The sequence below is a fragment of the Denticeps clupeoides genome, chromosome 1, assembly GCF_900700375.1.
Source record: "Denticeps clupeoides chromosome 1, fDenClu1.1, whole genome shotgun sequence".
NCBI lineage: Eukaryota > Metazoa > Chordata > Actinopteri > Clupeiformes > Denticipitidae > Denticeps > Denticeps clupeoides.
This window is the reverse complement of record NC_041707.1, coordinates 5,384,533-5,397,646: the sequence shown is the minus strand read 5'-3', so window position 1 is coordinate 5,397,646 and position 13,114 is coordinate 5,384,533. Positions and strand designations below refer to the sequence as shown.

Sequence of the window (13,114 nt, the reverse complement as noted above, 5' to 3'; positions counted from 1 at the left end):
TTCATTAGTTTGGTCTGTTTTCTCCTAAGCTGGTGTGCTGCAGAAGTTTCTGCTGTAGATCTGTATTAAGATGTGAGACTAAATAAAGAGAGAAACCGGCCCCAGCTTGAACCCCAAATCAAAAACAAATGCACACAAAAAAAGTATTTTAGCAGTACTTTGTTTTTTACTGTTGATGCTGAACATGGACAAGTATTTTGCTTGAAATTTCACATTTAAAACAGGCCAATCTGGCAACACAGAATCTTGAGCAAACACTGCAGAATGTAAAGTGAAAGTGAAGTGATTGTCATTGTGAAACACTGCAGCATAGTGACACAACCAAATATTTCCTCTTCCTTTAACCATCACCCTTGGTGAGCAGGGGGCAGCCATGACAGGCGCCCGGGCAGCAGTGTGTGGGGACGCCGATTGGCTCAGCGGCACCTCAGTGGCACCTTGGCGGACCGGGTTTTTTTTTTTTATATGCTGAGAGGAGTCCAGTGACTTGTTAAAGGTACAATGTGTAAGAGATGCTTTCTATCTGCAGATTACCAATAAATAATAATTTTTTATGTTAATAACCAGGGCAGTACCTTCAATATGACTGACAGGAGCCTTAATTCTTTGGTTCTTTGTATTTGTGCCAACATTGTTTTGTGCCAACTTGTTCCTTCCCATGTAAAAATTTAAAAAATATATGAACTTACAATAAATAGACTGACAACTGGGATGGCAAGATATTTTTCCTGCAACCCAATGCATTCCCTTGAAGACCAAACATAGGTCAAACACCATAGCTCTCCATTCCACTGTGTGTATTATTACACCACATCGCATACTTTATCTTTATTATAAACCCATTTCAAGCGAAACTTCACTGTGAAACAGTTCACATCTGATTCAGTTGTTTGTTGTGTGACTTTGCGGCTGTAAACAGATGGGCATTATATAAGATTCTGTTATTTGCAAATATGCCAGGAATGGAATTATCGCTACTTAATTGGATTGTTATGACCATATTCAGGATTCATGATGAAATTTTGGTAAAACTGCCTATATGAAGTGAAGAATGATTCGTAATGTCATTGATGAGTAACATCTTCTTAACCAGTAAAATCAGACCACATGTCCTAAATGACACAATCATGCTAATGGAATTTGTCTAAACATATGCTCGGGGCTCCAAACCATCCATAGTCAGTATGAAATTTATTGCTGATTGAAATTTCACAGAGCTAATTTCCCGCAGGGTCCTCCCTATTTGCAGAGAATTTGGTGCCAATTGCTGAAGCTAAATAGTATTGAGATTTTTTTTTAATGGATTTTTCCCACAAACCCACAATGGTCACGTGGTCTGCAGTTTTTTGCCATTCCAACAAACAACGCATCAGGCAAGGGAGCAGCAATAAACTCAATGTTCTTGGCATCTTTTCGAAGTGCAACTAACAACTGAGTTATTAAAAGGTCTCATATAAAAACACAGTACACATCTGCCCTGCAGACAGCTATGAGAAGAGTCAGCTAATGGTGGATTCAATGGGCAATTCTGCATCAGAAATGTTAATCAGCTAACATGCATCTGAGGTCTGCATGCATGCATGCATGCAAAAAAAAAATTCTCTCTGATTGATGCATTGTGGGCCTGAATGTCTCACTCTGCTGAATAAAAGGGGCTGAGAAAAGGTTGAGAAAGTCAGCGCTGGCCCTCCCACATCTTTCTGCCATTACAGACTGGGCTCCCTTAATGGATTTCATTTAGACTCCTTTCACGGCGAGCCAATCGGAGCCCTCCTTCTTCACACCTCATTATGCAGCACGTGTCGCTTCGCTAGCGCCTCGCATTCTTCTTTGCAGCAGGTTTGAAAGATCTTTTCAGCACTGCGCCCTCAGTCAATAGGTGCGGTGGCTGAATGAGTCGTCTCATATTGAAAAAAGGCACCCTGCACTGGAATGGGCCAGTGAAAAAAGGGGCATAATTAGTGCAGATGAAGGATGATGGAGGCGAGGTGTTTTTGGAGAATATATTTGATAGGAGGGGGTCGATGGGGCCGTGTAAACCCATGGGTACAGACTTAATGTCTCGGACTGCCATTGTACTGGCAGTGTAACAGAGCACTGGATTGGACAGTCAAGATGGGACTTTGATTCACTGGTTGGTAAATTTTAAGGTTTTTCAACCTTAATTCTTTGGTTCTAAGAGAATATTGGACACTGGAGCAACCCCATATTGGGTTTGCAAATACTCCTGCAACACAATACACATATAGAAAATCAAAGTCCGTCCATATAATGCTCAATAAAAGTTACTTCCTGTTAATAACTACTTTTAAATTTTTAACTAACATTTTTACATATCATTTTGCCTAATTATGCTGTTTACCAGGTGCAGTCTGCGGTTCGCTGCTAAGGAACTTTCTTCTTATTTTTCACCCAGATTATGTTATAAATTGTCATTAAATATAAATTTATCTACTGCTGAGAATGTGGTCCAATTATTTAATCTAATTACAACTGCTACTTCAGCTACTGATTGTAAAGGACATTTTCATTTAAATGGCCACCTTCATTGTGTCACAATCTTCATCTGATGCTCTGTTGATTAAATTAGTTCATCTCTCTATTTTCATCTAAAGAAAAAAGCTCTCACAGCACAAACTGTCAATTATAACCAAAACCTTACCATGGCTAAACCTCATTTCTGCTGAGAAAGGACTGCTGTTGCAGCCGAGAGTGGCTCCAGAGCGTCTCCATGAGGTAGGAGCCTGTCCAAAGCAATGGATGTGATGAATGTTTGATGGGCCCATCCAAACCAGCTCTCTTCCCTCCTACCCATCCTTCAAAGGTTCTGGGTGCCCTTTTACCACGGCTCAGTGGCTTATGAGGCCAGCATCGCTGCATATTTACCTGTCTGTCAAACACACTGATGCCTGGGTGTATAACGATAAGGAAAGGTTGCCGTTTAAAACCAACTGGGCTTTTTTACATAACAAGCCTACTACAAAATGTGCATATTAAATCAGACAGACACAGACTGGTGAGGAGGGAAGAAAAAAAAAAAAAAAAAACACAAGGCTTGATAAAATATAATGACAGAGTGACAAACAAAGCAGGTGCTAATATGATTCTATTTATTGGCCTAACAAAGCCAGCACACTCACTGGCTTTCAGAGGGCAGTGGAGCGTCGCTCCCTCTCTGCAGAGGGATGCACAAAATGAGGCGCCGCGGAGAGTAATGGCTTATTCTGCAGGGGAAAAAAAAACTATTAATGCAGAGAATTATATATGAGACATGCGAACAGACCTGTCCTCATAATCTCGGTGGGATTTATCACCCCATGTGCTCTGATTTAAAGCACTGTCAGTTATAGGAGTCGGTTAAACGGTTCTGCAGTTAGCAGGGACAATTAACAGCGGGTCGTTGTCTAGAGGTGTGGCGCTCACTTCGTCATGAGAAATGAGCAACATCTCAAGGCTCTGGCCGGATGAACCTGACCAGGGGCAGAGAAGGTTTTGGGACATTAAACATAATTTAAAGTAGGTCAAATTGCAGAAGATGCTCTGAATTTACACATTCACTTTAAGCAGTTTTCGCATTATTGTGAGAAAACATTGTTATATTTGTACGTTACTTTTTTTGGTCGCAATAATGATATTAATAACCCAAGATCAGAAGAAAATTTATTGAATTGAATGTGACTAGATGGACTTTTATTGTTTGAGTAAAAAGGTAAAAAAATCCCCACACCTTCATTACAAATTTTTGGTGAAACCCCAATATGTCATCCTCATTTGTCAGTCTTTTGACCAAATTCATGTTCAGGAGAGAATATTTATTCAACAGCATACAATCCCACAATGTAACATATCCTCTTCTGAAGAGAAAGAAGCTTGGAAACTAACAAAGACAATGCACTTCTACTTTACTGTGGGCATTAATACAATTATTTAATTATATCCTCTAACTTTGAAACAAACTGTTCCAAACAAGACTTACATTTTGTAAGGATAGTGTAATTATTCAGGTATTCTCCAACCAAATTGAACTAAAGGTGAAATGTCCTTGATAGGGGGTAAGTAATGGATAAGAAATGCCCACAGTGGGCGTAGCTTTATCACTGCCAAAGATAAGCAAGTGGGTAGATACTGTAGCTAAAAAAAAAGCTTTTGATTTTATTACAAAAACCACAAAAAACAACACTTCCGTGGGGTAAAAGGGAACACAGGAAGTGAGTGTCGTTTACACTTATCTACCACACAAGTCTGCAACAAAGTAAAGAATTGTCTTGAAAAGGAGAGTGTAATAATGCAGAAAAAACAGAAGTGTAAACAGACATCATATTATCAATCAATAATCCATTAGCATCCTTCATTTAGCTTTTGACTAGGCCTCACAGGAACAGCCCCTCCTCCACATAGCCCCGCCCGGCCTGATAAAATCCCCTGCTGGCCAAACCCCAGTCTGTTCTGCAGAGATTAACATGTCATTGTGTGGTGGATTTTTTCATCATGTCTGATGATCGCCATTGTGTGGGGCCAACATTTGACAGAAACTGAGGTCACCTTAAGCAAACGGAATAATTAAAGGACTTTGGGATCCTTCCTACTAACAAAAGCTGCAGAGCAGAATAGATATTAATGTGTAAAGCAGTGTTAGGGCTGATAAATGAAATCAGATAAGGACTGTTATGCACTATGGCCACAACTTCTGCTATCAAAATTCACTCTGAACAGTTTCTTCAATGCTATGCACTGAAATGCACTAATTGCTTTGTTAGCCCTCACGGGGACAGCTGGCTGCTAAATAAATGTTGCATAAATGTTTTGTAATTGCTTTTGACAGGCTCAATCACTCCATATCCTTTGATAATGTGACATAATGGCACATTTAGCAGTGCACAAACCTTTGGGCTGTAATTTCCTAACCTCATGCCTCTCCTCCAGATCTCTACTATACTCTTTTGTGCTTCTCATGGATTTACCAACTCCACGCTGGCACCTTCCCTTTCCCTTGGAGATGGGTCTCTGGTTTCTTCCTCTCCTAAGCTTTAGACCATTTTTTCCATCTTATGAGTTTTTTTCAAGGAACGTTTTTTCCTTTTTTCGTAATAAAGGGTCCAAGGATGGGGCAGTGTTGGCCTAGCGGTTAAGGAAGTGGTCCCGTAATCAGAAGGTTGCCGGTTCGAATCCTGATTCACCAAGGTGCCACTGAGGTGCCACTGAGCAAAGTACCATCCCCACACACTGCTCCCCGGCACCTGTCATGGCTCACTAAGGGAAATGGGTTAAAAGCAGAGGACACATTTCGTTGTGTGCACCATGTGCTGTGCTGTGTATCACAATGACAATCACTTCAATTCACATTTTATATAAAAATACATACTGCACAAGAAATAAATGTCTTGAAGTCTTGCAATCCAAATCTATTGTGTTCTATTCTTCAGAGTGTCCTTCCTTTTGATGTTATTATAAGTTCTTATCTCACTGTACCAAGTGAATATTTTTAAAAAGCTAATTTCCCATGTAGGACTGCTGGACCAGACTGTTTCTTAGTCACAGAACAGACATGAACTCAGTATATATGAGATCTTGAAAGACTGGATGTGAGTTCCCACTTCTTATAAATTTCTTTATTGACCTCCTTAAAAAAAAATGTCATTACCTCATTGACGTCAATGCTATGCTTCCTCATGTACTCTCGATCGTTGACCTGGCCACCTTCAGCAAAGTCCATTGTCAGGATTCGCTTTGATGAAAGATCCCAGTGAATTTTTGGAACCTGGACAAAAACAAAGTGATATTTTTGATATAAGTATGATATAACTAGAAATATTAACACAAAGTTTTAAAGGTCCCATGGCATGAAGTTTTCTTGCTTTCATATAGCTCTTAGTAGTCCCCTAAAACTACATGTAAGTCTCGTTTGTAAGCCATGATCATTGGTGCAGCTAATTTTTTAGGAGAGGGGTGGAATATTCAATGGGTCGGCAAAGCATGAGCAACAGGAGGTAAGCTTTCCCCTTATGACATCATAAGGGGCCAAATTCCAGATATAACCAAATAACCAAAGCACTCTTTACACTTATTGTCGTTTCTATAGACACCATAAGACAGGCTGGGGGAACTTCTATTACATTTACATTTAAGGCATTTGGCAGATGCCCTTATCCAGAGCGACTTACAACATGCTTCCATGTTACAATCAATGAAGTGATCAATTCTGGTTCACTAGGACCCCCAACTATGAATACAATCTTTTTATTCACTCTGTTGTAGTTTCTATACATAAGTAAGACTATAAGAAGGTTACAAGTTAATCTAAATATTCTCTAAAGACGAAGGTCTTGAGCTGCCGTTTGAAGGTGCTCAGTGACTGAGCTGTTCTGACCTCAAGGGGAAGTTCATTCCACCACCGAGGGGCAGAGACAGAGAAGAGTCTCGATGAGTGTCTTCCTTTTACCTTCAGAGATGGAGGGACAAACAGTACTGGAGGATGGGAGTATACGAGGTGCAGTGCGAGGTGTAATAAGGGCTGTGAGGTAGGATGGTGCTACTCCATGTTTGGCTTTGTAGGCCAGCATCAGTATTTTGAATCTGATGCGTGCAGCTACTGGGAGCCAGTGGAGGGAGCGTAGCAGTGGGGTGGTGTGGGAGAATTTGGGAAGGTTGAAGATCAGTCGTGCTGCTGCATTTTGTAATCCAGTCGTGAGATCATTAAGGACTGAACTGAGTGGCCTGTGTTGACAGATAAGGACGGATTTGTCTGATATTGTAGAGAAGGAATCTACATGAGCAGGAAAGATTGCTGATTAATGATTAGTAATGTTAAATAATCTCACAAAGTAAAATTTTCATGTCATGTGACCTTTCAAAAAATGTGATCTTGAGCCTTGATTTCCTAAGGGTCCTGGATGTTTTTCCAGCCTTATCTGAACTGTTTCTCCATGACTTTACCATGGCCCATTTGAGACAAACCGATTTGCAGAAAACATTTTACATCAACTTGTCTGGCAGGCAACCATTATGCCTCAGAGACACGACCAACATTGATGACGGCTCCAAAGACACAGCCGCTATTTTCTGGCATTCACTTCCCTGTGATTAGCTCTCTGTTCGCAGGGCTGATTTAGCCCATTGTGTTCCGGCTGGAAATAGCACCAACAAACTTCTCCCGAAAGTCTGGCGGAACCTGCTGTAAGTGAACCGTGTCTGTGATTCATTTAAATGGATTCGCTTAAGTGGATTATAAAATGTTAACCAGCTAAAAGCAAGCGAGAGCAGAAAGTTTGCAAGCAAGAAGGAAGCGGGTTTGGCAAGCGGTTCAACAGAACTTTCCTGGCCTTTCTTTTTCATTTAATGTTTTTTTTTATCTTCGAAGACAAGACATTTTGGTAAATTATCTGACTCACATGTTCCATGGTTCTTTGTTATGAAATCTGAATGCAGCATATTGGCTAACGTTAATTTAGCAGAAAAGAGCAAATGGGTTGACAGACTCTTCATTTCCAAGATGTGCCAGGTTATAACAGAAAAAGAAAGAAAGAAGGAAAGAAAGAATAACATTATTAACAGCTCACCCATCTTTTTCAAGGTCTGCTGTCACTGCTTTCACTGATATTGTAAATACAGTCATAATACATTTTATGGTTATATTTGTTGAGTGATTTATCACAAAGGAAAAAAATACCATGATGCTACTATTTTATTAAACTGCTGTACTAAGCTACTTGACAATATTAAACAGGTATAAGCAGTCAGAATAAATGGTTTTTAAATGGTTTTAAAGAAATCAGCAACTTACCCTGCTGCTCTTGTAATGCTATGGTACAACTGTTCTAGATCTTCTGGATGTTAACTGATTTCTTTCTCTCTCTTTTTTTTTAGGGGAGTTTTAAATTGTCCAATTGAGGCTAAATAAGAAATAAATGTTGTTGTTGTTAGTGTCATGTAACTGGAGCTGCATGTGCACATACCGCCACATTATTAATACAGTGGAACCTGAAACAGGATAAAACTAGACAGCTTCTGCCTATGACACCCTGCCGATCACATCCACGCAATGAGGATCGGCCTCAAAAGCTGGAGGCGCGTATTGAACCTGGACATCCTCGCCAAACCCCAGGGGCTTGAAGGGGGGTGACAGACAGCTTCCCTGTCAGTTCACAGGCTGCCAGAACAGAGGCTGGCTGCTCAGATGGGCCTGTGTGGCTGCAGCCTGCCTTTCGCCATGACGGTCCTCTCCTCCCCGACGCCTGCCTCCTCTTCCTCTGATTGTATTCGCTCTGTTCCGAGATCAGCGCACGAGCCCACCTGCACCACGTCCTCGGCATTATCTCGCCAAATCCAACGTTCTCCCCTCCCCGGTTCGTAAACAACACTATTTTTCATCCGTCGGCCCTCACGTGCTCAGAAAGACAATTCCGACGGGCGTGTAGCAGCAAAGCCCCGCCTAACAGGGACGACCCTTTCCTGTATTCACCTCAGCCGCTCCGGCTGTCACGCGGGCTTTGACGAGGCTAATAGCCGGCATGAACATAGCGCATCGTGGGGTGTACATGCGGCACTTCTCATTATCTGGCAGGGCGAGAGCCGTGGGCTCTTTGTTATTCATTAAAAATGAAAAGGGACTTGTCTGCGAGCGCCCGCCAGTTGTTATGACAGATTATTTACCTTGTGAAAATGCCTTTTCCAGAAAAATACGAGCCTGTGCAAATGTGTCTTCTTGAGCTTTTTAATAGCGCTGGCTGTGTGTGTGAGACGACATTAGTGCCGTTTGTCAGTAAAAAGAACACGGAACGAACTGTATTTGACGGTCTAGCTGTTTTATTTTCACTGTATTCAGTCAGCGAGATGCATGTAGGAGGAAGAGCAATAAACTAAAAAAAAACATTCTGTGCCACAGGAAGACAAAGACAAATTCCCATCCCCGGTCTGCTGACGCTGGCTTAAACCAGTACCAACCAAAAACACAAACGTTCCCATTCACTTACTTACATTTATAGCATTTATCAGGAGACAGTCCCCCCTGGAGACACTTATGTGACTTGCTCAGGGATACAATAGCAGTAAGTGTGGTTTGAACCTGTGCCTTTGAGGTCTTCTGGTTACTCACTAGGCTACTACCACCTTACTTTTACATTAAACGGATTCTGGTCACAGGAAAAAAAAAAACTGTATTGTTCTAACACATTTTTGCTAAAGAAATTCCATAACCTTTGGAATGTTTTTATGACCATATGTTGAAATGTGTAAATATGAAAAAAAAAGAATTTACCAAAATATTATTAAACTAAATTTATGACCCTGAAAAGCGTAACTTAAACAACAGCGTTTCTTCCTACAAGTTCATGAAAGCCTGAGCACGAGATAAATGGACCCCATCAGGTTCGGGAGTAGATCATCAGCTGTAATTTACATGACTTCTAAGAGGAGACATTCATTATACATTCATGTGCCAATCAGATTTCAATTACTTTTCCATAACTTCATGTGTTTATTTCGTATTCCAAATATTTTCAAGACATGGAAAATTTGCTTTTCAAATTCCATGAATGTTTCCAAGTTTTTAATGACCATAAGAACCTTGCAAATGACATTTTTCTGTAGAAGCTCTGGAAAAAGACGACCAATTCCTGCAGCTCAGTAGATGTGCAGAGAAATGGAACAGGGTTGGTTTCTCACCAGATGAACTGCAGATGTCGAGAGCAACTCTCAAAGAAGCTCATTTGGTAGCATCTCCCGACCACACCAGGTATTGTCATTTCAGTCAGCAGTATATGCATGCATGAATACTCGAATTCAAGGTCCTAGTGAACCAAGTGAGGGATTACATTGATAGACATATTAAAGCACTTATATAAGTTGCTCTGGATAAGAGCATATTTATTCGTTTAAATGTATTTATACACATTCTATATGCAGTGGGTTAGAAGGTCCATGAGCGCAATTGAGATTATTTGAAAAGACAAAAACTTGATGATTGACTGATTAAATCACAAGCATGATAGTGTGTTCATTCGAATTTGATGAACACATTTGCAAGTGCTTTGTTCTTTTAGCACCAGTTGATCTAGTAGAATTTAAAAGCCTTGATTTAGTGATTTGTTTAACACTTCAAACCATCAAATGATTTAAATTTCAAACCAAAAAGTGTCACAGAATAGAAAACAATATGAACTAAAATTATTGGTTATGTATATTGGTAGTAGCCTAGTGGGTAACACTCATCTATGAGCCAGAAGACCCAGATTCAAGTCCCACTTACTACCATTGAGTCCCTGAGTAAGACACTTAACCTTAAGTGTCTCCAGGGGGACTGTCTCTGTAACATCTGATTGTAAGTTGCTTTGGATAAGGGCATCTGGTAAATGCTGTAAATGTTAAATGACAAACTGTTCAGATTTAAGTGTTCAGACAAACCTTGAGGAAGTCAAAGTGTTTCAGCATTTCAGTCACTTTCTCTGCGTTGCGGCCCTCGTTGAGGAAGTCCAGCTCCAGCGGCATGTTCTTCTTGGCCTCCTCCACCAGCCACATGAAGGCGAAGTCAGGAAAAAGCCAGTGGACCACCCGTAGAAGTACCTGAAGTACAACACATGGTTACAAAACATTTTAAATATTCCTAACAGATAACGGCCATAAGCTCATTTGGGCCTGGAACACATTTCTGCCTTGAAATAAATGAAATCATCACTACCTCATTCCACATGTGAGCACTCTAATAAATAAAACAGGTTTCTTAATCATTGATAATATAAACCCATAAACAGCTAACCACATGGACCCAAAAACAAGTAATGGGTGTCTGGGGAGGTCTGCAGGAATGTTCATACTAATACTGTGGAATGCTCATACTAATCTGGCACATTAATTGCTTACGGTTGCAACAAGCACTGTTGCATACGTTCGTACTTGCCTTTTATCACTTTTTATGATTATGCTTATGTTCAAAGCAAGAACAAAAATATAGCTGTGTCTGGCAATTACTGGGGCCCAATCAGTTTAGTGCCCAAACCCCCAAGTCACAATGCCACCAAAGATGGACTGCTTCAAACTTATCAGGCCATTCAAGAAAAAAATATCCAAAATATTCAATTTCCTGCCATAGTTCCCAGTAGCAGGAGGGTTGTTATAAAATGACATGTCTGTACTAACCTTAGTGGCCACAGAGCGTTTAAGAGTTATTCCTGTTTAGTCAACAAAGTATGCTAATTTATTATTAATTTTATTTAGCATATGGTAGCCATACTGTTTGCAAAATCACACATTATTTTCAAAATTATTGACGAGGAGCATCTTAAAATTTTCAGTGGGTTCAAAAAAGTGTATATTAAACTGCAAAAGTTTGTGTAGAATATTATGCAAATTTGCAACTAAAGTAAAGGGTAGGATATTGTAAAAAAAAAAATATATATATATATATATATATCTCGTGTACAATATCATGTCAAATTTTAAAGCTGAAGGCCTCACAACTTTTGCCGTTTTAAGGCAGAAAAAAATATTTAATAAAAAAAACATAAAAATAAAAATACAGAGCATATAGGTGATAAGATAATTGGAGTAGTGCTGTAGAGGGGGTAATTAAAAAGTGCATGTCCTGCACAAGATAACGTTAGAACAAGCAGTGTGCGGCTGCAGGCTACACTGTGGTTTTGCTGTAACTACACCCCTACTTCTGCGCTCATGTGACAGTGACAGAGCATGCGAATTAGCCCTTCACGTCCACCCAGCTCCTGGTCTGGCCTCTTCGAAAATTACCTCCATCACAAAGATGTCCTTGGAACTCTGGGCCTGTACTTTGGGGTGTTGCACCTTGACCGCCACGGTCCTCCCATCGTATAACACTGCCTTGTGGACCTGGGCTAAGGATGCCGCCCCCTGCGGCTTCTTCTCAAAGCTGACGAAGAGCTGCTCCACCTGTTGGGGAGGAGAAAAGGCAACAGGCAGTTTAGTGATTTAGAGAAGAGTAGAGAAAACATCACTGGACGTGCGAGCTTGGCGCCATCATGAAAGTCTGAGCGTTATTAAACTGTAGTTTGTGTTCATGCCTTAAACACATGTAGCTGTCACTTATCAAAGCAAAGCCCTGCTTTTTATACATAAGCTTCTGAGGGGGCTGAGGTGGACCGAACTGCAGTCCTCTTCCTGTTCCACTCCAGAATGCGCTCAAACCTGAGGAGGAATGATAACACACACACACACACACACACACACACATACACACACACAGGACTGAGAGCTGCAGCTCGCATTATGACTGAAGTACTCCAGAAAGCTAAGCTGGCTCCTGGCAGAGGAAAGCCTCCTGCCGTTCTCGGCAGGGGGGGGCGGGGTTCAGCCTGAACGGCATGGCCACCAGACTGGCAGCCGTTAACCCCTGCGCCCGGGGTGCATTATTGGTGCATATTGCATTACACACCCAGAGTAGGCCGTTGTATGTCTGTCTGTGATTTCATTAGCAATGAGCCTGGTTAGACTATAGTGGGTTATTGGTGAAGGCAGAGTGGCGCACATGCCACAACACAGATTTAATCTATGCAACATTTCTCACAAGCAAACACAAAAGAAATGCACAATAAAGTAATATTATAGAATGCAATTAGAATTCATTTATTAATTAATATCAATGCAGGAACCTATATAATAAAATGCCTTGTTTGCTATTGTATATATTTTGGACAATACATTGTATTACAATGCCATTGTAGAGACATGATTATTGATTTGTATATAATTGAGAAATCACTATAATTTTGAATGGGTTTAATGCTTCACCGTTCCCGTTGTTTTGCACCACTGTAAATCAGCCTTAGTAAAAGGGGGCACGGAGACCCCCGGCCCACTCCGGGCTAATGTTGCAGGGCCAGTTTGTCCCTCTTATCAATCACGGCGCCAGGCTTTACTGCTTGGCTGGGCGTCTCTAATACAGCCTGCAAACCCACAGGCCATCCATCTGGCCCAGACAGGACTATCCTGAGGGGACGCGGGGAAATTCTGCTCTCTGGCTCTCACTTCTCCATCTTTCACACACACACACACACACACACACACACACACACACACTCGATGGAGGAATACAGAAGACGGGAAGTGACCCCAACAGGATCCACCAAGGTTATGAGTTTGAACAAGAAGA

General features: G+C 41.0%; 1 protein-coding gene across 3 annotated transcripts in view; it reads right to left on the bottom strand.

Annotated features, from left to right (window-relative positions):
• The window catches only part of adck1 (aarF domain containing kinase 1), a 101,942-nt gene that overhangs the window by 34,507 nt on the left and 54,321 nt on the right, over positions 1–13,114 (bottom strand). For all 3 annotated transcript variants that reach the window (XM_028999085.1, XM_028999093.1, XM_028999100.1), the window contains 3 exons: positions 11,737–11,895; positions 10,399–10,557; positions 5,642–5,758 (listed from right to left, as the gene is read on the bottom strand). In XM_028999085.1, the coding sequence (XP_028854918.1) occupies positions 5,642–5,758; positions 10,399–10,557; positions 11,737–11,895 (435 nt within the window). The remainder of the gene's footprint in view (positions 1–5,641; positions 5,759–10,398; positions 10,558–11,736; positions 11,896–13,114) is intronic.